Here is a 24,853-nt window from a genome sequence, read left to right on the forward strand (position 1 = left end):
AGGGAGGATGGCAAGTTGTTTGGACAAGAGTGGAGCCAGGCCACACTGCTCCCAGAAGCCAACAATCCCACCCTGGCCTCCATGAGAGACCAAACAAGGCAGCCAGGGACATGGATTTACTCAAACCCTCCTCCCACTTTATTTCAAACATCATAAAATATACACAGAAAAACAAAAGGATGAACTGGAGGGAAAAACCTCTTGAGGGTGACACAACCTCTCCCAAAATGCAGCATCAGCTCAAGTAGCAATGGGAAGCAGCTGCCATGGAGCATCACCTCTATCCAGGCACACGGCATCTCCATCATGTACCTGCCAGAAAGAAGGGGAGGAGGGTGAGCCTGGCACAGAGGGAAGCAGGGCAGAGTCCCATCCTGGGCAGCTGATTTACTGGAGGGGAACAGGCACAGGGTGAGACCGGGTTAAAGGAGGTCACCTGTCAGGGTGCCCCCGTGGATTTCTGGATTTGCTCCTTCAGAATGAGGATGCTCTGCCGCTGTTCTGGGGGCAGCATGGCGATCTGGTCCGCTGTCAGCTGCAGGACCTGCATGATCAGTGCTGCCTGTGGGGAAAGAAGAGTCAGAGACGTGCCCTGCCAGAGCAGCCACAGCATACCAGAGCCAGGGAGGGGCTGACCCCACCACAGAAAGGCACACAGGAAGTGCTGCTCCTGCTGTCTCACCCTTCCCCTTTTGTTCTCTCACCTTCTCGTGATCCTGTGGGGTGACCTGGCTCTGTCCAGGGCTAAAGCCTCCAGGCTGACCAGCTCCTTGGACTCCTGCCCCAGGAATGCCTCCTCCCTGCATGCCTGCCCCAGCCATGTTAGGAACCTATGGGAGTAAAAGAGGGGTTAAGGACTGAGGGATCTCTGGACTCAGCCATACAAATCCAGGAAGGTAAAGCAGATGATCAGATGGATGCCCTCATGGATGCCCTCACGGACAGCTTGAAAATGCCTGAGCACCGAGAGAGTGCCTTTTACGTGCTCTCCTCTCCCTCCAACTCCTGTGCTCCTTCCTGCGCCTCAGGAAGAGGTGGAGAGAGGCCTGAGCCTTGTCCTGTCCCCAGCTGATGGGCAGTGCCTGGGGAAATGGGACAGATGCCCGGACCCCTCAGAGCCAGTGACCAAAGCCTGGTGCTTCCCAGAGCTGCTGCTCTGTGGGACACCCCCCACCCAGCCCCAGCCCACAGGATGCCGTCGGTGCCCAACTGGCTGAGCAGAGACGTGTGTACCTGGCGGGGCCCCTGCGGGCCACTGGCTCCCATGTTAAGTGGCCCAGGACCCTGTATCCCACCAGGCATTGGGCCACGCGGGTTGGGACCAGGCCCACGAGGCTCCAGGCCCCGGGGCTCCAGGACCCTGGCCTCCATGGCCCTGGCTTCCAGCACTCGCGGCTCCAGGCCTCGCGCCTCCAGCGCTCGCGCCTCCATCACCCGGGGCTCCAGCCCGCGCGGCTCCAGTCCTCGTGGCTCCAGCCCTCGGGGATCTCTTCCGACTGCGGAGGAAAGACAAGGTAAGCTCCTGAAGGAAGCACTGCTGCAGGGAGTCTGGGAGTGAGCCCGCTGCCTCTTTTGTCTGGGGGCTAGCAAGCACCCAAAAGGTGCAGGGCTGGGGGCAGAGGAGACATGCCTGGAGAAAGTCCCTTGCACTCTGTGACTGTCCCTCCTCGCCTGGAGTCAGTCATTTCACTGCCCAAACCCCCTTCCTATGCCTTGGGTGGGGGCAGCCGGCTCCACTCTGACTTCTTGCCTGCACAATCCAAGCCACCCAGTATTTCATGCCCCCTCTCTCACCTCGAGCATCCATCAAGGGCCCCCGCGGCTCTCCCATCAGTGGTCGGGGTTCTCCCATGGGTCCCCCCCTCATCTCATGGGGGGGGCCACGGCTGTCATGACCAGGCATATGGTGCATAGGGGCTCCCTGGTGGGGCGGCCCAAGGTAACCTCTGACGCAGAGAGACGAGGAGAGCAAAGCAGGAGGAGGAGAAAAAGCGAGAGAGTGTGAATCAGACACTGGCTTGGCACGGTCTGGGAAGAGCGCTGGGATTGCCCCCGAAGCCGGCCGCAGGGGAGGAGGGTGAGGCTGGCACAGGGATGGGTGCTGGTGGCCCCATGCCGCAGGGCAGGTGCCATCACCCCGGGGATATCCCTTCCCCGGGGAAATGGGCCGGCCTCCACGGTTGGCAGCACACAGGCCTCCGACCAGGCAGCAGTGACTCCCGGAAGGCTGGTGCCATCCCTGTCCTCAGCGAGAGGCTACCCTTGGGCAGGGGACAGTGCCAAGGGCTCCTCTCCTTCCCTCTCCCCTCACCTGGGCTCCACTTCTCCAGTGACTGAGAGCAGGGTCCCTCCGCGAGGGTCATTCGGGGCATCTCCCAAAAGGCCTCGGGGCGGCGGGCCACTAGCAGGTAGAGGTCCACGCTGCATAGGGGCCCTCGGGTCTGGCATGGGCACTGCCAGAGAGACACACAAGAACTCGTGAGGATCTGCATGACCAGTGCCGTGCCAAGACTGTCCCCGGCGCTGTCGGGCCGGGTGTGGGGCAGCCACGCTGCTCCCCTGAGCTGTGCTGTCTGCCGGGGACGCAGCCCCACACCCGAGGCTGGAGTGCACCAAAGCCCCTTCCCTGGCTGCCAGTTTTATTCCTCTCTTTTTCCTCCGTGGTTTTATCTCATGTTCCTTATGGTAGCAGGGGCCAAATCAAGCAATGGGTTGCCCCCATGGCAATCCCTACAAGTGTGGGCATCAACACTGTGCTGACGTGGGGCCAGGAGCAAAGCAAGACCTGGAAGGCTCCTGGAAGCGCGGTGTCAAAGGGGGCTGGATCTTAGGCAAAAGCCCTTTCCAAACAGGCTCCTTTTCCACTGGAGGCTCCGTGCATGGTTATAGCCTGTTCTCTCCTGTAGCCCTAGAGGAAATCCTGCCTCCTCTACCTCCTCTTATTGCCATCAGGCTACAAGGAGTGACATGCCAGTCCCTGGCCCTGAGAACAGCAGGGTGAAGGCTGCTCTCTGCACACTGCACAACAAGCTCCATGGGAAGAGGGAGCTGGCGGGTGCCGGGGTACCTTGAACGCGTTCGATAGACGCAGGCCTGGCAGGTCCCACGGGCGAGAGCTGCAGGTTCCCTGGGCAAGCAGCAGGAAAAGAGGGAAAGAGCAGACACGTGAATAGTGTATGCACGCATGCACCAGCTTTGGGGACAGTGCTGCCTGCAGGATCGGCTTCCTGAAGTCCCCTGGAAAACCTACAGAGAAGATGTTGCAAGTCTGACTTGATCAACCTCTTCCATTAACACCACCTTTGTCACCACAGGCAGGACAGCCAGCGTGGCACAGTCCTTCCCTCACTCAGGGGGACAGGCAGGGAGAGAAGACATCCTGCCGAGAGACACGGCATTCTGTGGGGCCACACTGGCCCCACAGTGCACACCCAGCTTCTGCTCTCCAAAACTTTTTGGGTGCCAAGAACTATCAGGTTGCTTTCAGGAAGACAGTGCCCACCCCAAAGAAAATGAGAGTCGGCTGCCCCTAAGGCCAAAGGATCTCAGACTAGGTTTGCCATGTTTCTGAAACAAGGCCTAGGATACGAGTCAAGGCAACAGAGGTGACAGGTGTGTGCATGTGTTGTTCCTGGGAGAACAGGAACACCTGGGTCACGCTAACCTATGTGTGGCACCATGTGAACCGTAAGGAACCGGGCCCCAGGACTGGGCCGTACAGACCGTGCCTGCGGAGGGAAAGCCGAGCGTCACTCTCGGGAGAGTCCCTGCCAAGCCTCAAGCCAAAACGGAGAGCCCGCTCCCTCTGCTGGGCACGGCGCGGGAGGACACGGCAGCCGCACCAGCCGCTTCCCAGCACCCAGGCAGCAGAGGAGCAGCACACGGACCAGAGAAGAGCAAGCTCTGCCTGCCCGCACAAGCACAGGGACAGACACGGGCTCGCAGAGGTGGAAAACACAGGCACATCCCGCTCGAAGCCCCTGGCTTCCAGGGCTCGACTGCACAACACGGCGCAGAACAAGCTGGGAGCCAATAGCGGCATGGGCTGAGTCCTGGGAACCAGAGAGCTGCTACCACAGCCTTGTGCCTCAGTGAACACAGCCGGGCACAGCCCCGGGGTCGGGCACAGCCAGGCTGCAGACAGCTGGGGCACAGCACTGCTCACTGGAGCGAGGCTCACACCACACACAGCACTACACGCGTCTGTTTTACCTTGTCCGCGCTCCAAGGGGACTGGCCCTGCACCCGGCATCCCAACCTGTGGCTGCATCCCACCTGAGAGGGGACAGGCAGAGATCAGACCCTTCCTCAGCCGTCCCTGATGACTAACCCATTCCTCTGGCCCCAAATACCTTCTCACTCCCAGCTCCTGGGGGAGCATCTGGAGGTTTATTCCCTTGGTGTTGGTTCCCCCCAGGGATAATCCAACTTTGCAGCCCACCTTTGGCAGCAGCACAATGTACAGTACAGGGTTACGTGTGCTCTCACAGGGCCAAGCCCTCTGGTTAGGGGGAAGGCAGAGGGAGGTGGGTGTCTGCAGGACCCGTGTGCGCACAGGTGGGGCAGCTCGGCCCAAACTCACCTCCTGGAGCCATGGGGCCAGGGCCTGGGCCCTGCACAGGGGCTGCCATCTGTCCTGGGGCTGGCACCCCCCCCTGCATGGGTGGCTGCATCAGAGGAGGAGCACCGTTGACATGCATCCCGCCCTGCCCGGGAGAGACACTGGATCTCAGAGACACCCCGAAACCCGGGCACGTCCCCAGCTGGGAGAGCTGGAGCTGGCACTGCTCATCTCTCCTGCACAGCTCATGTGTCGTGCAGGCTCTTACTATGGGCTGTGGCTGGGATGAGGGGGTGTTCTGTGGGTTCAGCTGCGCGTTGGGCCCTGGCCCAGGCCCCGGTCCCGGCCCAGGTCCTGGCCCTGGCACTGGCTGCTGGTTGCCTGGGATCAGAGGAGGAACGCTGGTCTGGCGATGCAGGATTTTCTAGGGGAGGAAGGAGGAGAAAGGAGTTCTTTTCCACTCCCACTCCACAAAGGCTACCACCAATATCCTCCCAACCCCGGACGAGCAGCAAGGGACAAACCAGCGCGATCTCCGGGTCGACGATCCTCATGACCACCTGGGCCTGCAGCAGTGCATAAGCCAGCTGGGGGTTCTGAAGCAGCATGTTCCTGGCTTCCTGGGGGCTGTTCTGGACACACAGCTGAGAAGACAGGCACTGATCAGAGCTCTGACAAGGTGTGACAGGGGCTGGGAGGGGGCAGGCAGTGGCAGTAGGAGCTGTGCTCACGTAGGGAGCATGGCCCTCCTGCACTCACCTTCATCTGCTTCATCAGCTCAAACATCTGCTCGGGTGGCAGGCTGGCCACTGCCCGGCTGATGGACTCGGGGGCATCCTCTGGGTTGACAGGGTCCCCATAGGGTGACTCTATGATAGGCGCACCCGTGCCCAAGCCTGCAAAAGAGTTGGTGACTTCGCACTGCAACACGAACAGCGCAGGCAACGGGCCATTGGGAGGGGAGCACAGCTCGCCAGGGGGAAAAGGAGGCACTGAACTCAGGGAGATGTTAGGAGGAATTTCTTCACAGAAGGGGTGGTTAGGCATTGGAACAGACTGCCCAGGGAGGTTGTGGAGTCACTGTCCCTGGAACTGTTTAAGTAAAGACTGGACATGGCATTTAGTGCTCCAGTCTAGTTGACGCAGTGATGTTTGGTCAAAGGCTGGACCGTGATCTTTAGAAACCTTTGCCAACCTAAATAATTCTGTGATTCTGGGATCATCTGGGAGCGAAAACACAGAGCTGAGCCCACGCATCCCTCTGGGAACTACTCGCAACACCTCTTAGAGCAGGTCAGCTGCACCAGCTGGGCAGAAGAGACGTGCCCTGCAGCACTGCCAAGGCCGGGCCCAGCGTGACAGCCCAAAATCCCAACTCACTCTTGAGCTCCTCCTTGTTCTTCTCGCTGGCGGCGTTGTCGACGCGCAGGGCCCTCCCGCTGAACTCGCGCCCGTTGAGGTTCCGCATGGCGCTGAGCGCCGTCTCCTGGTCCTGGTACTCGCAGAAGCCATAGCCCTTGGGCTTGCCCGTCTCCCTGTCGTACACCAGCCTGCGCGGCGAGGAGAGCGACAGCGCTGCTGAGGGCGGCGGGGGCGTCCAGCTGCGCCCACGGCTCCCACAGCTCCAGAGCGGACACTGGGACACGGCCGCAGCAGCGCCGGGAGCAGAGCGAAGGCTCCGCAGTCAGGCCAAGGCACACGACAGTCGGGCCCAAGCCACAGCCGAAGGGCCTCCTGGCTCCTGGCACAGAGCACGAAGCTGCAGTGTGCAGGCAGCCCACCAGGGCCAGCTCTGGGCCTCCCTTCACCCCACCAGGCAGCTCCTGGGACTGGCTGCTCCTGCAACTCCCAAACCCTTAACTGAGAGCTCTCCAGGGCCTGGTGCCAAGCCTGGGAAACACCTCTGAGAGGCACTGGGATGGGAGTGAGGAGCACAGAGCCTGACCAGGACCTGAGCACTTATAAGCCACAGCAGGGCAGCTCCTCCAGCCCAGGACTGCGTGCCCACGTCCATCTGCTGTGCACGGGACACTGTGCTCCCTCTCCGGGTGACCCGGGCACAGCCACTCCGTCCTCTGCCCTGAGCACAGCTGCCACAGCCTCACAACCCCCGCAGATGCTGCGCTGCTCTGTGTGAGGAAACAGCCTCGAGCGGGCCCGGGGAGATTTAGATGGGATATGAGGCAAAATTCCTTTGCCAAAGCGATTGTCAAGCATTAGAACAGGCAGCCCAAGGCAGTGGTGGAGTCACCATCCCTGGAAGTGTTCAAAAGGTGTGTGCATGTGGCACTTGGAGACACGGTGGGCTTGGCAGGGCTGAGGGAACGGTTGGGCTGAATGCTTTTAGAAGTCTTCCCCAACGTTAAGGATTTGCGATTCCACGGTTCCCAGGCCGGCTCCGCAGAGCCCGCGAGGCTCGGTCTGGGCCGAGCAGGGGGACCCGGGGGAGGCCGGCGGCCGCTCTCACCTAAAGCTGACCACGGGCCCAACCTCCGAGAAAATGTCCTTCAGCTGTTCCTCCGTGGCCTCATACGGGATGTTCCCCACTGCGGAGACAGACGGTGCCGCCGGTCAGCCCGGCGGGTGCCGGCCCCGACGGCGAGGGGGGCAAACCCGCGGGCCCCCCGCTTGCCCCTGCCCTCCCTGCCCCTTCCCCTGCCCAGGTCGCGGCCCCGGCCCCGCGGCCTCACCGAACACGGAGCGCAGGGACCGATCCACGGCGGGGTCCCGCACCGACAGCCCCGCCATCGCGCCGCCCGCGCCGCTTCCGGTCCGCGCACCAACCGGCCCCCCGCTTCCGCCCGCGCCCGCAACACACATGGCAGCGGCGCTCTCAGAAAGCGCTCCGGCGGGAAACGCGGGCCCGGCAGCGGCGGGGGGCGGGCGGCCGGGACTCCCCGGGAGCCAGGAACGGGGGGCGGGTGCGGCCCCGGGGGTCCCCCCGGCACCGAGGAGCCGGCCTCCGGGCAGCCCCGGGATGCAGCTTCGGGCACCGGCCCCGACGCACAGTCCCTGGCCAGCCTGACACCGCCTGGGGCTTGGCAGGATGGAAGCCACGGACGTCCCCATGGCTGTCCCTGCGCTGGCCACAGAGCGGAGGTTCGCCCAGCGCCTCAGGTGAGGGGCACCGGCAACGAGGGGGAGTGGGAGCCCTGTGCTGCTCCGGCAGGAGGGTCACAGGGCCAGCCCTGCACCAGGAGGGTCTGAGCGTGTCTTGCATTCCCCGTGCAGGGAATGCCTGGAAGAGGAGCAGCTCTTGGACGGGCGTTACCAGCTGCAGCAGGGGCCGGGGCGCCGCGTGGCGCTGCCTGTGCTGGAGGAGAAGCTCTCCCAGCTCCGCCTGCCCCCGGAGGTGCCCTGTGAGCGGGTCTGGATCCAGGTTGGGAGAGCTCCCTTGGCCCGAGCGCTGTGTGGGCGGTGGGCTCTCAGCCCCGCGTGCCACGTCCCTCCTGCAGGGCCCTGTCCCCTCCAGGGCCGCCCGCCGCCGGACGCCTGCCCAGAAGCTGCGGGATGAGCTGCGGCGGCTGCTGGGCGGCACCTGGTCGGAGGAGCTGGAGCGGGATGTGCCCCACGCCTGGCAGAGGCACGGGGACCTGGTCCTGCTGAGCGAGGACAGCTTCCAGGCTGCGCCGTGGGAGCGGCTGGGTGAGGGAGAGCAGGGTCTGCCTGCCCCGGTCCTGCCCGCGGGGCTGCTGCCCGCATTTCCCAGTCTGCCGGGACGGCTGCGTTGCAGGCTCGGCGCTCTGGGAGACGGTCGCCGCAGCTTTGGGGGCCCGGCGGGTGGCCAGGCGAGGACGGGTGATGCCGGATGGGATGCGGACCCCCAGCGTAACCTTGCTGCTGGGCCAGGATGGCTGGGTGGAGCACGTGGACAACGGGATCAGGTAGGCAGGAGCCGCAGGATGCGGCTGGTGTGGGTAGGGACTGCCCTCACCATCTCGGCGGGGTCTTCCAGGTACACCTTTGACGTGACCAAGTGCATGTTCTCCCCGGGCAACATCACAGAGAAGCTGCGTGTGGCCTCACTGCCCTGCTCCGGGGAGGTCCTGGTGGATCTCTTCGCAGGTAACGGGGACGGAGGAGGGGTCGGGCAGGATGGGCTGGCACAGAGCAGTGGCGCAGCTGCTGATGGCATCCAGGAAGACATGAAATGTCATTTGCAGCCTGGAATGAAAAATACTGAACTCTTGTCTTGTCTGTGAGCCCTTCAACTGTCCTGGCACTGCTGTCCCTCCTGTGTCCCTGTGGCCTTTGGACACTTAGGATATCCTGCACTCAGGTTCTGCAGAGCCGTGTTCTGTACCTGGTGCTGGTTTGGGGAATCACTTGGATCCAGAGGAAAGATTTGCCACTGTTTGTGCTTAAGGAAGTTAGTGCTTCCAATTTGTGCCACACTGAAAGGACATGGCACCCACAAAACTGCTCTGGATTAATTAAAATAAATGGTAATCTGGACGCTTCTGCAAAGCAGGGCTGGTCTCAACCTGATGGCCAAAGACAGAAGGTAAGATAAGCCCCTCTAAACTTTTTTCAAGAGATTTTGCTTTTGAAGAAGAGGGAGGGATAAATGTCCATTTTTCCAGTGTTTGGGCTTCTTCCAATCCAGAGCAAAGCAGACTTGGAGAGCCAGGGAGGCAGTTTACATCCTGCCCTGCCCTCAGGGAGAAGTGTGGCTCTCTGGCAGGTCCTTGCCCTCAGCCACTGCCACCTCCTGCCCGCAGGCATTGGCTATTTCACACTGCCATTCCTGGTTCACGCGGGAGCCGCCTTTGTCCATGCCTGTGAGTGGAACAGCCATGCCGTGGAGGCCCTGCACAGGACCCTGGTGCTGAACGGGGTGCAAGATCGCTGCCACATCCACTCTGGGGACAGCCGGCAGGTGAGCGCTGCCGCCTGGCCGCGGACCCCCTCCCTGCTGGCATCCCCTCACCTCCTCTCCTCTCCCAGCTGGAGCTGCGGGACGTCGCAGACAGGGTGAACCTGGGGCTGATTCCCAGCTCGGAGGGAGGCTGGCCGGTGGCCTGCCGCGTCCTGAAGAAGGACACGGGTGGGGTTCTCCACATCCACCACAATGTGGAGACTCCCCCCGCGCCAGCCCCGCCGCAGGCCCCGGCCCTGCCGGCTGAGCGGGGCTCTCCAGAGGCAACTGGCTCTGGGGGAGAGGCACAGCACCCAACGGAGGATGGTGGGAAGGAGATGCTGGGCGCCAGGCTCAGACCCGAGTGGCAGAGGTGGGCTGAAGTCACGGCCACACGGATCCAGGGGCTGCTGGCAGAGCTGCATGGGCGGCCGTGGTGCACCAGCATCCTGCACATCGAGGCAGTGAAGTCCTACGCACCACACGTGCATCACCTCGTGCTGGACCTTGAGTGCCGGCCCGTGCTGCCTGTATAGTTGGGCATGGGCACTGCTGGGGCTCCAGCTCCCATGGAAGGGTGGTATCAAGCACCAGGGCCAGGGAGATGCTACCAGCAGTGTCCTGCTGCCAGCCTGGATGTGCCTTGTGTCCCCTAGTTCCCAGGTGGCAGCACTGCCCAACAGTGCCTCGCCATGCCCAGGGCATCCAGGGTTGTGCTCCCATGGCAGATCCCTTCAGGATCCAGACAAGGATGGAGCGAGCTGGGGCTCAGAGTGCCAGTGTTCTGCCCTGGCTGTGCCAGTTGCTGCCCAGATCTTGGACACGTGGTAGCACCTTCAGCCCCATTTTCACACAGGAGAGATCTACAGGGCTGAGAAGCCTTGGGTTCCTGCTGGGTTCATTTCAGCAGGTCAGGGACAAGCTTCGTGCTTATATTTACCAGCATGCTTTTTTAATGTACTGGAAACAAGTCTGTTCATCTCGTTTTCCTTGTATCTTTTTTACAGAAATAAGGATGTTTCTCACTACCTCTTGTTGGTATCCAGTTAAAACGTGAACACTGGTGCAAGCGTGGGGGTCTGGCCTGGGGACTTTGGGTCCTAGGGTGGTGTGTGGAGGGGCTCAGGGAGCAAAGCCTCTGTGGCATCGTCTGCCTGCAAGCCCAAAGCTCTCTACGTATTTATTGCGTGTGTACTCCCGGTGGAGCGAACCCCCGCCCCATGAGTGAGCTCCTGCTGGCCCTTTGATGTCTCCGTGGTTTTTTCCACTGTGTCAGTGTCCCATCGCTTCCCACAGGGCTAGAAGCCTCTGGCTCTCCCGTCCCTGGGGTGCGGCTGAAAGTCTGGGCAGAGCCGCGTCCTCTCGTTTGCCTTGGGCTGCACCCAGGTGGCCTCCCCCGCTGTCCTGCACGGCGAGAAACCACCTCCCCACGGGTGGAGCCCCACGCCTCGTCCAGCCGCGTGTGCTCCGAGTTCCCGTGGTGCCCGTGCTGCTGCGGGCAGGGGCGAGGCGCCGTGCGGGGACCGTATCTCTGCTGCGAAGGACAAGGGCAGCGGCTGAAGCCTTGCGGCGGGAGGACACCGCGGCCGCGCCCCTGGGGCTCCCCCTTGGGCATCCCGGGGGGTCCCCCGCAGTTCGGGTGCGGGTGCGCTCTGTGCTCTGCGGGAGAAGCTGCCCACCCAGTCAGGGCCATGGGGCACCGGGCCCCGCCCTGCCGAGCCGGGGGAAAGCGGGGCTGGAGCCGCAGCTCTGCCGGGGGGGACCGGCCGGGGAAAGGGGATGGAGGGAGCGGGCACCGCCTCCCGCACGGGCAGCCCCGGCGGTGCCGCAGGTGCGGCGGGCGCGGCTCCTTTAAGGCACCGGCACCGCCCTCCCGTCCCGGCCCCCCTCCCGCTGCCGGGAGGCGCCGGCCGGAGCCGCTGCAGGTACCGGCAGGATCGTGGGACCGGGGGGCGCTCCGCCGGCGGGGCCGGGGGTACCGAGGGCTCCTCCGCGGACGGGGGAGGACGGGGATCCCTCGGCTGGTGGGGAATCGGGGAGAGCCAGGTGTCCCTCTGCTGTCGGGGGGTCGAGCCGCGGTGTCCCGGAGTGGGGGCAGGTCCCAGCCCCGGTGGCCGCGCTGAGAGCGCGGTGCCGCTGGCCCCGGCCCCCCCTTTCCCCGACGGAGAGGAGCCGGGGTTCCGTCCCGCCGGCCCCTCTTCCCCGAGGGACGCCCGGGCGCGGCTGCGGGGACGGGAAGGGCCCTTCCGCCGGTTCCGCCGACCCGGGCGGGGAGCGGCTGCAGCCCCCGAGTAGATGCTCCGGCTCTGTCGAGGCTGGAGCAGCCGCAGCCACCCGGGTCTCGGTGCCGCCGCCTCCGAGCCGGATCCTGTCCCTACCGCGGGTCCTGGTGCGTGTCCGCTCCCGGCGGCTCCTCGGGGTCAGGCAGCTCCGAGCCCCGGTGCGTTCGTGGGAGGGGCAGCCCGGGGCGGCTCCTTCCTGCCGGGGCTGCCCGCGGGTGCTGGGCGTCAGCCCGGTCCCACGGAGCCGGCTGAGGTCACCGGGACGGCGGGGCTGGCAGGCGGCCCGAGCCCAGCCCGGGGCAGGGCGCTGGAGACGGCGGGCGGGCCGATGTCCTGGGTGCCGCGATCCGGTCCAGCCCCGGGAACGGGCACGGGGCATCTCGCGGGGCAGGACCCGGGCTCAGCAGCTCGCATGTCCCTAGCTGGCATCTGGTGAGGGCCAGCCATCCCGGGGGGAGCGATGTCGGAGGCTGTGGATTTGTCCTTCCTGTCGGACGTGGAGAGAGATCTGATCCTGCAGGTCCTGCAGCGCGACGAGGAGCTCCGCAAAGCAGAGGAGAGGAGGATCAGGTGCGAGCGCGGCTGGGGCTGGGCGGGAGCTTGTTCCCCGCTCCGCTCTGGAAGCGGGTGGATGAGTGAGAGTGGGGGTGACGGGAGTCCCCCGGCGTCCCGGGGCGGCTCTGACAGCTCCTGGTGTCGGGTCTGAGCAGGCGCCTGAAGAATGAGCTGCTGGAGATCCGGCGCAAGGGAGCCAAGCGAGGCAGCCAGCGCTACAGCGAGAGGACGTGTGCCCGCTGCCAGCAGAGCCTGGGCCGCGTCAGCCCCAAGGCCAACACTTGCCGGGGCTGCAACCACTTGGTGTGTCGGGACTGCCGTTCCTACAGCCCCAATGACTCCTGGCGCTGCAAAGTCTGCACCAAGGAGGCGTGAGTAGCCGGGGACAGGTGGCAGGCACCTTCTGTACATGCCTCCTGTCCCCTTCCTCTTCTCAGTTGCCTCAGCTGGATGCCCCATGGCCAGCCCTTCCTAGCCTGGCTTGTCCTCTCCAGTGCAGGGCAGCTCGCTCTGCCATCACTCCTGGAGAGGGTTCCCATGTTTAGGTGACGGAGAAATGGGTCATACCCTGCTCTTGTGTCTCCCTCATGTCCACCCTGCTCCTTCACCCCCTGACTTGACTGCAGCATCCCCCTGTGCCCCTTGCACAGCCTGTGTTTCAAACATCCCGGGTTTCCTCCCTTCTGGCCTCCCCTGTCCGACAAAACTTGTCTTGCTCCTGTGTTTGCTGAGGATGTAGCTGGGCCTTTCCACTGCCCAGTGAATTGTCTCTACCCAGTCACCTGCTGATTCTGCCCACTGTGTCTGTGTTCTCCTTGGGTTGTGGCAGCACCGAGGGTGGGTTGGGGCAGGGGACAACCCTCACTGCCCCTGACTGCCCCCACCACCCCCTGCCCTGCAGTGAGCTGAAGAAGACAACGGGCGACTGGTTCTATGACCAGAGGGTGAACCGCTTTGCCAACCACTTGGGCAGCGACATGGTACGGCTGTCCCTGCGGCACAAACCAACAGGTAGGGTTGCCACAGCAATGCCTTCTCCCACAGCCCAGCTATCTGGGAAGCTCCAGCTTTCCTCAGTGCTCCTCTGTCCAGTGTGGAGCTGGATGGGAGCAACTGCTCCAGGCAGTGAGCTTGGCGCAGTGTTCCTCCTGATGCCTCTCTCCTTCCAGCCAACAAAAGAGAGACTGTGGGACAAACCCTCCTACAGAAAGCCCAGCTCAGCGAGCCTAAAAGCTCCTCTGCAGTTCGGCAGCCCAGCCCCCCTGCACCCCGGGAGGGGTCCAGGTAAGAATCTCTGCTGTCCCCCATGCTGCAGGCACCAGCTCTCATCTGCTGCAGGTTTGAGAGGAATCTGCCACACCGTGCGGATCATCGGTGGTGCAGAAGCTCTCTCAGACCGACCTCCTTGCCAAACAGGACATACCTGTGGTTTTGCTTGTCTGCAGTTTGTTTCCAGATGCCTCAGACCCTCGGGATGGCAAAAGCGACACAGAGTCCATGGAAAACATGAGCCTGGATGGCTACAGACCTAGTCCTGCTGATGTGGGGGGCAGGTGAGAGGCTCCTGGGGTGGGTTGTCCTTGGCAAGACTGGCTGGCAGAGGATGAGGAGCTTCATCTGAAATGTGTTTTTCTCAGTCTAGTGAGGGGAAGCTGGCTCCTCTGGCTGGGCTGAAGCCTGTCCCTGGGCAGGCAGGTCCTCTGCTCCCCGGCTGCTACAGGCAGCTCAAGTGGCACTTCCTGGCCAGCACTTGCTCTGCCAGCTGTGCTTGTGGCCTGGGACAGACCTTTGTGTTTCCACCACAGGAGGAACTCCCTGGAGAGAGCTGTCCCTGGAAAACAGGTTGCTGCGCCAGCAGGACCTGCCTCCTCCAGCCTGACCCTCCCTCTCCGCTCCAAAACCGCGTTCTCTGATGGACGGGTGTGTGACGCTGCTCCGGCAGGCTCGGCCCTGTCCTGGGGCATGGGGCTGGGAGCCCTGTGGGGTGCCCAGCCCTGCCCTGCTCTGAAGGGACTCTTCCTCCCCAGGATGCCACCGTGGGGACCCGCAGCAGCAACTTGGTGGACGAGCACGAAACGATATTCAAGAAGAATCCCCGTCGGGTGGTGAGGCCCGCGGGTGAGAGCTGCGCGGGTGCCATGGGTTTGGGTGCCGACACGGCCGGGGGTGGGCAGCTGCTCCTCCCTGGGCTGTGATGGACTTTCAGTGCAGATGGGAGAGGCTGGGACAGCCTCTTGCGGGAGGGAGCAGCAGGGCTCTGCCAGTCCTGCTCCGTGCCGCTGCCTCCCGCTCACCACCTCTCGTGCAGACTACACCAAGTCGGTGATCGACCTGCGCCCTGAGGACCTTGTGGGGGAAGGTGGCTCTTTGGGGGACAGGAGCAAGTCAGTCCCCGGCCTCAACACAGAGCTGGTGAGACCCTCAGAGTGCCATGGAGATGGCTGCCAGCTGGAGGAGCCGAGTATCTGTCTGGCTGTGCCCGACCACTCCCCACACAGGCAGCTTGTCTCTCTCCTTGCAGGAGGAGGAGGAGGAGGACATCGATAACCTGGTGGAGATCCACCGCCAGCGGGTGGCCCGGGGCAGCATGCGCAGTGGCACCTCCTCAGTGAGTTCTGTGGTGTGGCTGTGCTCTGCTTCACTGCAGGAGAAGTGATGGAGAAGTGATGGAGAAAGGCAGGGCCAACGGGTTGGGTGGGAGGGAGGCAGGGCAGGCAGCTCCTGGAGGGAAGGGGGAAGAGCCTTGTGTGGGGGGGCTTCTTCCCCTTGAAGAGAATCAAAATGCAGAGACTCAACTCTGTTCCAGGGAGCCCATGTGTGGGTGGGAGGCACTTGGTGGCCATCCCCAGCCACGGGGAGGTGAATGAGGCTGTGCAGAAGAGGAACGGGGAGTAGCCTTGCTGAGGATGAACAGGGACTGTCCGGTGATCCTGTGCCTGCTCAGCCCTACCATGTCTTCCAGAGCACACTGGGCAGCATGGTCAGCATTTACAGTGAGGCTGGCGACTTCGGCAGTGTGGCTGTCACCGGGGGCATCTCCTTCTCCCTGAGCTACGAGCAGAAGACGCAGACCTTGTTCATTCACGTGAAGGAGTGTCGCCAGCTGGCCTATGGGGACGAGGGCAGGAAGCGCTCCAACCCGTGAGAGCCAGGGGGTGATGGCTGCTGGCACCACTGGTGGTGCCCAGCTGGGTTGTGGGGTGCTCACCAGAGATGGGAGCTGTAAGTGGGAGGGTCCTGGTGAGGCAGAAGGTCTGGGGTTGCCTTGGGGAGCTCAGGCGATTAATTGTGCAGGGGACCTTGTTGAAGTGCTGCCTGTTCCTCCCTTCAGGTATGTGAAGACTTACCTCCTGCCTGACAAATCCCGGCAGGGGAAACGCAAGACAACCATCAAACGCAATACCATCAACCCCCTGTACAACGAGCTGCTGAAGGTGGGTGGGGATGGGTTGGGGTGCAGGTTCTCAGGGGATGCTGCTGGAACAAGCAAAGGGGGGGTGAGCTCCTAACCCTGCAGCGGAGTCTCTGCAGAGGACCCGTGTCTAGAGACTGCAGTCTGAAAGCTACAAAAATCCACTCGCAGCTCTGCTCTGTGCTGCCAAGCCCCAGTGCCACGGTGGGGTGGAGGCACAGCTGCAGGTGTGAACGTGTCACGGGACATGTCCCTGGTTCCTGTGGCACTCCCCAGAGCAGAGGCATCCTGCTTACCCTGGATATTTTCTTCCATGGTGAAGGCTTCCAGGCCCCTGGAGGCAGGCTACAGTGGCAGGAGGGAGAGCAGCATGTCTGCAGGGGCAGAGATAAGACAGTTCTGGGCCCCAGGGCAGAACAACTTGGCACTGCCCTTCACCATTCCTGCTGGCTGACTCTCCCTGCGCCTGGCAGCGCACCTCTGAGGCCAGACCCTCTTGCACAGAAGGAGGTGAGAGCTGTGGTTCGGTTTTTAGGCTCCCACAGCCAGGTTTGCTGAGGTCTTGTGCTCTGGCCACCTGAGGCTCGGTGGGCTGGCAGAGCTCAGTTTGTGGTGGGATGGCCAGATGGCATGGGTCCATCTGCTGGGAGAGCACAGGCTCCTGCACCACTGCCCTGGGACTCTAAGGTTTCAACAGGCATGGAAAGGAAGAGGAACAGGCTCCTGTGTGCATCCATTGCTCCTCAAACCTGTCTTCTCTCATTCTCAAGAGCTGTGGCTGGTGATACATGCCAAGCTGATGGTATTGCCCCTGCCCTCTGCTGCCTGCTCACCAGTGGTTTTCCTCTCTCTCCCCAGTATGAGATTAACAAGTCCCTCCTGCTTGCGAGGACGCTGCAGTTCTCAGTGTGGCACCACGATCGCTTTGGCCGCAACACGTTCCTGGGGGAGGTGGAGGTCCCACTGGACGCCTGGAACTTCGAGAGCCACCTGGAGGAGTTCCTACCCCTGCATGGCAAGGTGTGCCCCTGCCACCCCAGCCCTGCTGCCCACAGCCTCCTCTGCCTGCTCCTGCTGGGGTATAGCCCTCAGTGGGCAGAGGGGTGTGGAGACCTCGGCTGAGCATTGCCAAAAGGCTTGTGCCAAATCAAATATTTGGAGATAAGAAAACCCCAGTGAAGACAGCAGTGCTGTTGTAGTGAAAAAGGGCAGATCTTCTGCCGTGAGCCTGGCTTCCCTCCTCCTTGTCAGGTGATTGAGCCAAAATAAGATCCCAAAGGAGTTGGGCTACTCTGGTCATGCCGGGGAGAGTTTGCAGGCACTTGTGCCAGCTCAGCCACATCTAGGAGAAGACAAGTCCTTTGTCCCAGCCTGGGGAGGTGCTGCACACCAGGCTGTCACTGTGTGTGCCATGGCCTCTCTGCAGTGGTTGGTAATTCTCACCTCTTTGCAGATTGGGGCAGATGCTGCTGGTCTCCACCAGTACAAGGGGGAGCTGGTTGTCTCCATGAAGTACATCCCATCTGCCAAGCATCCTGGGGCTGGGAATGGCAGGAAAGGTAAGTGCTGAAGCTCCAGGATCAGTGTGTAGCCTTGCACGACCTGCTTGTGGCCATGCCAGCTGGCTCTGGATGGGGTTCACTGCAGCCTTCTCTGGAATGCCTGCAGAGCTGCCCTGGGTCAGGGCAGACCTGGCTGTCCTCAGGCTGCCTGAACCATCCCAGTGCTTCCTTGCAGCTGGACTAGGCTCGACCATTGGGCCCTGCTTGAAGCAATTTTGTCTGCCTTTGCTTCATCAGGCAGGGCCAGTACAGGAGAAGGCAAGAGGAGATGCCAGCCCGGGCTCTGCACCTGCCTCTGGGATGAAGAGTGTTCAGCAGGACCTTTCCAGAAGTTTACAGTGGTGGAAATTAAATTTGATTAATTTCTACCGTGTCGGGTTTTTCCTAGGTAAAACGGGGGACGGCGGTGAACTCCAGGTCTGGATCAAAGAAGCCAAAAACCTCACAGCTGCCAAGTCTGGGGGGACCTCAGACAGTTTTGTCAAGGGGTGAGTGAGGGTCCTGGGTGGGGGAGCGATGAGGGCACTGCTCTCCATGGCTGTATTCCCAAAGCTGCCGGGGAGCCTGGAGGAGGGCCCCTTGCAGGGTGTCATGGTCCTTGCTCCTGAGCTGTGCTGGGACAGGCAGGAAGGGGGCTCCAGGCCGTGTCCTGGGGTACTGGGGTGCCCCAGCCTGCAGAGCAGGAGGCAGCTGCCCCTGTGCTAACCCAAGGGGCTGCTTCCCCCAGCTACCTCCTGCCACACAAAAACAAAGCCTCCAAGAGGAAGACGCCTGTGGTGAAGAAGACCCTGAACCCTCATTACAACCACACCTTTGTGTACAATGGTATCAACCCTGAGGACCTGCAGCACATCTGCCTGGAGCTGACGGTCTGGGACCGGGAGCCGCTGTCCAGCAACGACTTCCTCGGGGGTGTCCGGCTGGGGGTGGGCAATGGTGAGGAGCCTGGGGCCCACCAAACTGGGCACCAGCAGCCTTGCTGGGGCTGCTGTGCTGTGGGCAGGAGGCTGCTCCGGCAGGGACTTTCTCCATCTTTTTCCCAGGCATGAGCAACGGGCAGGCTGTGGACTGGATGGACTCCACGGGCGAGGAGCTGAACCTGTGGCAGAAGATGTGCCAGTATCCGGGCTCCTGGGCAGAGGGGACACTCCAGCTCCGCTCCACCATGGCCAAGCTGAGGCCGTAGGCTGTGGCACCAGGACTGGCACTGCTGTCGGGAGCCGTGCTTGCTGCACAGCCTGGCAGGGCTGCCAACTGCGGGTTGGGTTTTTTTTCTTACACTTTAATAAACATGACCTTCTCTAAACAGGCTTGGGCAGAAAGTCTTCTTGGCCTAGCTTCGTTTAAAGGGTTTTTCTCTTGTCATAAGCCTTGTACCAGATTTCAGGCTGAACTGGAGTCCTTGTGGACCCTCCCTTCTTCTCCCCCAGGCAAAATGCTTTGAAATGTCATTGTGTTCTTATTTCTTCCCATTCTTTTTCCTACCACCCCATTCCACAGTCTGCTCTCTCCTTGTCCTCTCCACCCTCTTCCCCATACACAGTCCAGCCCCAGCTGCAGCACGGGATGGGTGGAACTGTGTGGGGTCAGCCTGGGGAGTCCTGGAAAACATTTGTTTTCCAGGCCTCTCAGTGACATATGTGCCAGCACTGACTTTTATACAAATTTATTTATTTCTAGTTAATATTCTACTGCCAAAGCAGTTCCCAGAAAGGGTTCCCTGTAGGTGGTGGGAGAGGGAGTGAGTGGCAGGGGAGATGCCAAACCCTTTGGGGTGGATTGCACGCTGGCTGGCTGCTGTGGGCTCTGCTGAGCACGGGGCCATTTGCTTTTAATAAGGGCTTTTGGAGTGGGAGGCATCAGGTCCAGGTTGTGCACAGGGTGAGCTGTGGGGAGGCTGAAGCTGCTGTGTTAGAGGCTGTCACACTGCTGGCCGGCCTGCCCTCCCTGCCCTGCCCGTGCCCCTCTGGCTCCCTGTCTCCTCCCTGCCCTGGGATTTGAGCAGGGGCACTCCAGCATCTCCTGCCATGGTCCTGGTTGGGCTGAACCATCCCCCAGCTGGAAACAGCTCCGGGCTGCTGGGCAGTGGGACGCTGCTGGCACACAGTCCCTGCTCGCCTCTCTGTGCCAGAACAGCCAGAGAGGGGCTCCCCTTCCCCGGGGTCCTTGGCACCCTGCTCCTCCTCTACAGCGGGCGACTAGAAAAGCAGAAAGGAAGGTGTCCCTCCCCTGAGGGCAGTGGCGGGGGCTCTCCCCGGCGCTGGCTCACTCGCAGGGATCCCCGCTCTGTGCCCGCCGGGCCGCCTCGCGCTCGCTCAGCAGGTACGTGTCGATGAACACGAAGAGCTCGTCGGGGCTCACCGGGGAGATGTAGCGCTCGCGGTCGGTGCCCGCCTTGTCCAGCAGCACCGCGTTGAAGTGGGAGCGTGTGAGGTGCAGGAAGCGCCTGCAGGTGCAAGGGGGGTCGCTGCTCAGGGCTGGGGGCATGCACTGAGGGCTGAGCCTGCCCACCTCTTGCAACCATGCTCAGATCCCCCAGGAGTGGGGGCTCCCATCTCTTCCTCGGGGCTGTGAGCTCTGGGAAGCTCTGGTGATACTGCATTCAGACTTGCAGGGGGGTCCCCCCATTGCACGAGCCCCTTTGGTGCAGCAGAAAGGGGCTGTTCATGAACCCAAGTGCAACCTCATGCTTTGCCATTCCTAGAGGCATTCCCTCTCCCCTCAAACAGGCACCTGGCTCTGCAGGACAGCCCCCTGTCTCCCTACCTGAGCTCCTCGATGATGCCGAGGGACAGGCGGTGCTCCCGGATGCGTCCCACCTCGTGTGGGGGCTGCCCCACCAGCTCGACGGTGGTGACGTGGCGCAGGTCCAGCCCGCAGGCAGCTTGCTGTGTGGGAGGGGGACAGTGAGGGGCTGCTGGATGTGGAGGTGGGGAGGCAGGCAGCAGGAAGGTCTCCTCACCTGCAGCATGGAGATCTGCATCTTGTAGTAGCGGTTTGAGGGGTCGGGGGCTGAGATGACAAAGAGGCGGCGTTTCTCATGGAACTGATCCAGCAGGCTGGCGGCTGAGTTCACATCCGTGTTGATCTGCATGGCTGGGGTAAGAGACAAGTGCGGGGGGAGTTGCCATCGTGGCCCCCATCACCCCTTTGACCCATCAGGCAGCATCCCCCGAAGCGCAGGGCATCGGCAAGGGCAGCTCCTGCCCTGCCCGCACCACTTACGTGCACAAAGGGGCTGGGAGCCCGTCCACTGCTGGGTGGACTGGCAGACCCGCAGGGAGGTGCCCTGGCGCTCGTAGCCCCCGTCGCACAGATACTCGCAGGTGGCACCGTAGTTGTTGCCGTCGGAGGTGCAGGAGATGTATCCGTTCTGCGGAGGCTTCAGGACAGGGCAGCGCCTCACTGCACGGAGGGAAGCTGGCTGAGGGCTGGGGCTGATGGAGCGCAGCCCCAGCAGTGGGTGTGGAGCCTGGAGCTGGGGGGAGCAGCAAGCGGCCCCACGGGAGCCCTCTCACCTTGGACACGGATGCTGAACTTGCAGCTGGCTCGGTTGTAAGCCTGGTCGTGGGCGGTGTAGCGGATCACATGCTCTCCTTCAGGGAATTCGGAGCCGGGCTCCGGGCCCCGCAGCATCACCCTGCGCCCAACAGACGGGTTTCCCCATCAGCACCCCGGGCAGGGGCACCCGGCACGGCCTCCAGCCCTCGCTGGCAGGGCCTGCAGCACCTCTGCCCTCACCTCTTGATGACTCCGTCAGCAGAGTCCCTCACGCGGGGAGGGTCCCAGTAGACAGTGGCAGTCAGCTTGCCTGGCTCTGCGATGCGCTGCCGGGAGTCTGGACAGCGGATCTTGGGAGGCTCCATATCTGCCCAGAGGGAGGAGAGGGACTCATGGAACCTGTGGATATCTTAGCTGAGCTATGAGAACGAGGCACCAGCCCCGGTGTTGAACCACCCCAGGGACCTCGGAGCCATTTGGACCGGCTGTAAAGCCAGCGCTGTGTGCCCCAGTCCCAGGCTGGTGCCAGTGCTTCAGGGCTAATGGCACTGCGGGGAGCAGCAGGGACAGGGGTCCCAAGGGAGGAAGGTGCAGGGAATGTCCGGGTTGGATGTGAGGTGACACCTGCAGACACCCCAGGAATGAGCAATCAGCCCCTGCGTGCCCCAGCAGCGTGGGGTGAGAATTTACCTACACAGATTGGCTCGCTCCCGCTCCAGTGCCCATCCTCCATGCAGACGCGACTCCGGTCACCCTCCAGCTGGTAGCCGGGCAGGCAGGTGTAGTCACAGCGGGAATCCATCTGCACGCCTGCTGAGCACACGTAGGAGCCCCGCAGCACCGCTGGCAGCACGTGGCACCGGATTTCTGGGATAGAGAGAGCAAAGAGGGGAGGGAAGCGGCTGCCGGCCATGCGAGTGGGCAGAGCACCCCGGACTGGCCGCGGTGGGTGCCTGTGGGGATGCTGGCAAGGCAAGGGCCGGGGACACTCACGTCGGCAGTACGCCATCCCTGACCAGTGGCGGCTGGGCAGGCACTGGACAGCACTGGGACCCACCAGCCGGTACCCGCGGGTGCAGCTCAGCTCGCAGCGTGTCCCCAGGCTGCTGCGGTAGGAGCTGCCCCGGGGCGAGTAACAAGTGGCCTCTCCGCGGTGGATGTTGAGCGTGGCGCACCACTGGGGCACTGCGGGAGAGCAGGGAGGTGACAGAGGAACCTGCCGTGCCTCGGTTTCCCCATGAGGACCCAAAGGATGGGTTGGGTGCTGTTACCTCTACGGTAGTCCAGGGCAGGCTCAGGGGGGGCTTCTTCTGCGTACACCTCGTTGGTGTGACTCTCCAGGTAGTAGCCAGACCCTGGGGAGGAGGGAAGAGACGAGCAGGCTGCGGGGTAGCTCGTGGCTGCAAAACGTCCCGCAACTCCCGACAAGCAACCCCAGCCCTGGGCAGACCCTGTCCTTGGGACTGCTGTCAAGGGTTAAGCCGGGCAGACCGCGAGCCCAGTCCCGAGCGACATGGTGTGCCCTGGCACCAGCCGCAGACTAAACAGCGGCAGGAGCAGCCGTGGTTGTGGCAGGAAACGGGTGCTGGCGCGGAGTGGGCTGGCACCGACCCCCAGCTTCGTGCTGCCGGGAAGTCCTTCCACCCGCTCCCATGGCACCATCACTGCCACGGGGCATCCCAAGGGAAGGAAGAAAGCTGCCCTTTCCTGCCCATCCTCTCACCAAGGCAAGGGATGGTGAGCACGCTGCCCGGCCGGGGCTGGTGGGGATGCAGCCTCTTGCCCGTGCTCCAGGGAAGGATGAAGCTGCTGAAGGGGCTTGGCCGGAGACGCTGGCCCCACGCCACCCGTGCTGCGCAGAGGGGCCCCACGGACGGGGCGAGGACAGCCCTGCGCCATCCTTGCGGGCCGCCCCCGGGCGCGCACCGTGCCTTCATGGGCAAGGTACTCGCCGGCGGGGAGGGACCCGTGCAGGGGGAGAGGGCTGACGTCCTTGCCCGCGGCCCCTCGGCGCCTCGGCCGGCCGCGGCATTCCCCAGCACTGAGCTCACGTTTCCGCCGCGTTTCCGCTGGCCCCCGCCAGCGCTGCCCCCTCCTCGCCGCCAGCCCAGCCCACCGCGCTCCCCTCCGCCGTGGCGGGGATGCTCGGCCCGGGAAGGGACCCCAGGCACAGCGGCAGCCCCGCCGTGGCTGCACGGAATCTCCCCTTGTCTCTGCTCTGGGTTTTGGGAAGGGGATATCCACCAGGGCCAACCCGAGCAGAAGCCCCGCCGTCACGGGTAGGAAACTCCATTACGAATCTTTCCAACATGAACTTTACTATGGAGCTTCCCACTCGTTTTCACAAAGCGTTTGTCCTGCTGCTGTTTTCACACGCTGCCATGGATGCCTCGGGGAGCAGAGGAACAGGGATGGTACCCATGGGGGCGGCAGTGGGGATGTGTCCGTGACCGGCTGAGCAAAGGTGTTTTCCGGGGGGGCTGCCAAGACTCCCGCCGGGGTCCTGGGGACGGAGTGCACTGTGTCCCCGCAGGTAGATGCGCCATTTAATGGTGATGTTTCCTTCTACTGCAAGCGCTGCCTTTTCCTTCTCACCTGGGGCCAGCTCAGCCCCGGCTGCCCCGGGCAGGAGCATCCCCAGCCAGGCATGCTGGCAGCATGGCCAGGGAAGGTGGAAACCACCTCAAACAAGGCTTGTGACGTGGTGGTCCAGCCGTGGCTGGGTTGGGACTGTGTGCTCCATCCAGCAAACATCTGCCGGCCGATGGCCCCCGTGGGAGCAGAGAGTCAGCGGGAAACTGCGCTCCCGCAGGCGGGGGTGTGAGGAAGAGAGGCTGGTTTTCTACTCCTCCCTGGATGAGTATCCCAGCATCCCCTCCATTCCTCCCTGCACCCACAGCTCGCCCGCACAGCACCCCATGCCCTCCGTCACTGATGCTCTCCTGGCACCGCTGTACCCAGGCACCCTCCATCCCTTCCCAGCACGAGCCCTCAGCAGGAGCAGAGCCGCACAGGCTGCCACCCCAGGAGCCCCGCTGTGCCCGCACAGCCCGGCACTCACCTTCATGCCACGTGGATGACACCAGCCTGGCAAGGACAACCAGCAGGATGGGGGCTGCCTCCTGCGCCATCCTGGGGAGCCGGGGTGGGCAGCCCGCCTGTCGTGCGGAGTCCGGGAGCGGCCGTGAGCCCTGGCGAGGATGGAGACGAGCTGGAGGCAGGATGACGGCCCCCTCTGTCGCCTTGTCACTGCACAGATGTCTGTCCCTCCTGCCTGGCTGCTCTGCTTGTGCTGAGCAAACTTACTTTCCCCCTTAGCTGCCCATCCCAAACATTCAAAAGCCGTGAGTCAGGCCCAAAATGATGAGATTGTAAAAAATAATAAATCCCAGGATCGCCCGTTTTCCAACGCGCCTCCTGCTTCTCCGGGGCTTTAAAAGGTTGTAAGAGGTTTTCTTCTGCAAGCAGAAGAGCCAGAAGCCTGTTTAGACACAGGAGAGAGCCAAACCGAGCCTGTGCCAGCCCTGACGGGCTCCGGGAACGGGGGCCTGCAGAGACGAGCACAAAACCGCAGGAGCCAGGTCCCCTTTCCCACCTCTCGCCAGGAGGGAGGGAGAGACCCCGCTGCAGACGGGAAGGCTCCGGAACCGCTCCCGGGGCAAGCGCTTGCAGCTGGGGTCTGTTTCCCGGCTGAAGTTCAGCCCCCGCGAGGCAGAGGCACCGCAGTGCCTTTGTCAGGACCCGCTGCCCCGCAGCCCGCGGTGTTGGGGTCGGGCGGGAGGCACGGCAGGAGCTGGAGCCACCCGGGATTTGGGCTCGGGGGCACGGGACCGCGTGGGCAAGGAAAAGCGGGCCATGAGCCTGGCACGGACAGGTAGGAGCGCTCGCGTGGGGTGTGCAGAGGAGGATGTGCTGCTGTCTCAATGGGCTAATTATGTAGCGGCCAGGCTGGTGAGCGCGCTAATTAATAACTCGCTGTCCTGGGCAGGGCAGGGCAGGCGGAAGGCCCCGTGTGGGGCTGCTGCTGCCGATTGTGGGGAGCCCACAGCCCCCGCAGCCCGGACACATCCCCGGGAGGGCTCGCCCCGCGGAGGGCAGGAAGCCCGGCGCTCGTTAGCATGG

At 63.0% G+C, this 24,853-nt stretch overlaps 5 protein-coding genes across 12 annotated transcripts; 2 read left to right on the forward strand and 3 right to left on the reverse strand.

Moving 5' to 3' along the window:
* Positions 1-111: 111 nt before the first annotated feature.
* CSTF2 (cleavage stimulation factor subunit 2) lies at positions 112-7,361 on the reverse strand. Of its 3 annotated transcripts, XM_039571953.1 has the most exons (15): positions 7,252-7,361; positions 7,029-7,107; positions 5,942-6,111; positions 5,321-5,457; positions 5,086-5,205; positions 4,830-4,985; positions 4,583-4,706; positions 4,213-4,275; positions 3,068-3,127; positions 2,312-2,453; positions 1,795-1,946; positions 1,234-1,496; positions 705-830; positions 437-562; positions 112-312 (listed from the first exon to the last, which is right to left on the reverse strand). In XM_039571953.1, exons 1-14 carry the CDS (start codon positions 7,307-7,309, stop codon positions 440-442), a joined length of 1,773 nt encoding a protein of 590 aa, XP_039427887.1. In that variant the 5' UTR covers positions 7,310-7,361; the 3' UTR covers positions 112-312; positions 437-439. The 3 variants fall into 3 exon arrangements, with proteins under 3 accessions (XP_039427887.1, XP_039427888.1, XP_039427889.1); XM_039571954.1 differs by lacking the exon at positions 3,068-3,127; XM_039571955.1 differs by lacking the exons at positions 1,795-1,946; positions 2,312-2,453; positions 3,068-3,127.
* Positions 7,362-7,506: 145 nt separating this feature from the next.
* TRMT12 (tRNA methyltransferase 12 homolog) lies at positions 7,507-10,447 on the forward strand. 2 transcript variants are annotated; one of them, XM_039571957.1, is made up of 7 exons: positions 7,507-7,678; positions 7,793-7,940; positions 8,017-8,206; positions 8,295-8,445; positions 8,517-8,626; positions 9,283-9,440; positions 9,509-10,447. In XM_039571957.1, the coding sequence occupies exons 1-7, from the start codon at positions 7,608-7,610 to the stop codon at positions 9,953-9,955; spliced, it is 1,275 nt and encodes a 424-aa protein (XP_039427891.1). In that variant the 5' UTR covers positions 7,507-7,607; the 3' UTR covers positions 9,956-10,447. The 2 variants fall into 2 exon arrangements, with proteins under 2 accessions (XP_039427891.1, XP_039427890.1); XM_039571956.1 differs by having other exon boundaries at positions 8,017-8,626.
* A 100-nt stretch (positions 10,448-10,547) lies between these two features.
* Positions 10,548-18,540, forward strand: SYTL4 (synaptotagmin like 4). Of its 3 annotated transcripts, none has more exons than XM_039571952.1 (17): positions 10,548-11,058; positions 12,124-12,271; positions 12,412-12,627; positions 13,158-13,267; positions 13,426-13,540; positions 13,702-13,809; positions 14,062-14,176; positions 14,284-14,374; positions 14,565-14,668; positions 14,778-14,864; positions 15,219-15,397; positions 15,588-15,690; positions 16,527-16,688; positions 17,122-17,227; positions 17,619-17,718; positions 17,958-18,166; positions 18,274-18,540. In XM_039571952.1, the coding sequence occupies exons 2-17, from the start codon at positions 12,162-12,164 to the stop codon at positions 18,414-18,416; spliced, it is 2,058 nt and encodes a 685-aa protein (XP_039427886.1). In that variant the 5' UTR covers positions 10,548-11,058; positions 12,124-12,161; the 3' UTR covers positions 18,417-18,540. The 3 variants fall into 3 exon arrangements, with proteins under 3 accessions (XP_039427886.1, XP_039427884.1, XP_039427883.1); XM_039571950.1 differs by lacking the exon at positions 10,548-11,058 and adding an exon at positions 11,156-11,344; XM_039571949.1 differs by lacking the exon at positions 10,548-11,058 and having other exon boundaries at positions 12,040-12,271.
* On the reverse strand, positions 11,271-12,080 carry LOC120412041 (translation initiation factor IF-2-like). The gene has a single exon (XM_039572226.1). The coding sequence runs from the start codon at positions 12,078-12,080 to the stop codon at positions 11,271-11,273; it is 810 nt and encodes a 269-aa protein (XP_039428160.1).
* A 340-nt stretch (positions 18,541-18,880) lies between the features above and the next one.
* On the reverse strand, positions 18,881-24,421 carry SRPX2 (sushi repeat containing protein X-linked 2). 3 transcript variants are annotated; one of them, XM_039572369.1, is made up of 11 exons: positions 24,038-24,421; positions 23,793-23,922; positions 22,003-22,086; positions 21,725-21,916; positions 21,422-21,598; positions 20,972-21,098; positions 20,749-20,870; positions 20,456-20,635; positions 20,193-20,326; positions 19,997-20,118; positions 18,881-19,676 (listed from the first exon to the last, which is right to left on the reverse strand). In XM_039572369.1, the coding sequence occupies exons 2-11, from the start codon at positions 23,860-23,862 to the stop codon at positions 19,496-19,498; spliced, it is 1,389 nt and encodes a 462-aa protein (XP_039428303.1). In that variant the 5' UTR covers positions 23,863-23,922; positions 24,038-24,421; the 3' UTR covers positions 18,881-19,495. The 3 variants fall into 3 exon arrangements, with proteins under 3 accessions (XP_039428303.1, XP_039428302.1, XP_039428301.1); XM_039572368.1 differs by having other exon boundaries at positions 23,793-24,421; XM_039572367.1 differs by lacking the exons at positions 23,793-23,922; positions 24,038-24,421 and adding an exon at positions 22,455-22,747.
* Positions 24,422-24,853: the final 432 nt, after the last annotated feature.

This window comes from Corvus cornix, chromosome 4A (genome assembly GCF_000738735.6).
Source record: "Corvus cornix cornix isolate S_Up_H32 chromosome 4A, ASM73873v5, whole genome shotgun sequence".
NCBI classification, from domain to species: Eukaryota; Metazoa; Chordata; class Aves; order Passeriformes; family Corvidae; genus Corvus; species Corvus cornix.

Coding starts and splice junctions, on each gene's coding strand:
- CSTF2 (XM_039571953.1), bottom strand. CDS start 7,309: ATGGCGGGGCTGTCGGTGCGGGACCCCGCCGTGGATCGGTCCCTGCGC. Junction 5,458..5,941: donor GAACAAGGAGGAGCTCAAGA/GTGAGTTGGGAT, acceptor ACTCTTTTGCAG/GCTTGGGCACGGGTGCGCCT. Junction 831..1,233: donor GCCCGCAGGGGCCCCGCCAG/GTACACACGTCT, acceptor TTACTCCCATAG/GTTCCTAACATGGCTGGGGC.
- TRMT12 (XM_039571956.1), top strand. CDS start 7,608: ATGGAAGCCACGGACGTCCCCATGGCTGTCCCTGCGCTGGCCACAGAG. Junction 7,941..8,016: donor GTGAGCGGGTCTGGATCCAG/GTTGGGAGAGCT, acceptor TCCCTCCTGCAG/GGCCCTGTCCCCTCCAGGGC. Junction 9,441..9,508: donor ACTCTGGGGACAGCCGGCAG/GTGAGCGCTGCC, acceptor CTCCTCTCCCAG/CTGGAGCTGCGGGACGTCGC.
- LOC120412041 (XM_039572226.1), bottom strand. CDS start 12,080: ATGCCCCGTGCCCGTTCCCGGGGCTGGACCGGATCGCGGCACCCAGGA.
- SYTL4 (XM_039571952.1), top strand. CDS start 12,162: ATGTCGGAGGCTGTGGATTTGTCCTTCCTGTCGGACGTGGAGAGAGAT. Junction 14,669..14,777: donor CCGGCCTCAACACAGAGCTG/GTGAGACCCTCA, acceptor CTCTCCTTGCAG/GAGGAGGAGGAGGAGGACAT. Junction 14,865..15,218: donor TGCGCAGTGGCACCTCCTCA/GTGAGTTCTGTG, acceptor CATGTCTTCCAG/AGCACACTGGGCAGCATGGT.
- SRPX2 (XM_039572367.1), bottom strand. CDS start 22,668: ATGAAGGCACGGTGCGCGCCCGGGGGCGGCCCGCAAGGATGGCGCAGG. Junction 21,599..21,724: donor AGGGATGGCGTACTGCCGAC/GTGAGTGTCCCC, acceptor TCTCTATCCCAG/AAATCCGGTGCCACGTGCTG. Junction 19,677..19,996: donor GGCATCATCGAGGAGCTCAG/GTAGGGAGACAG, acceptor TTGCACCTGCAG/GCGCTTCCTGCACCTCACAC.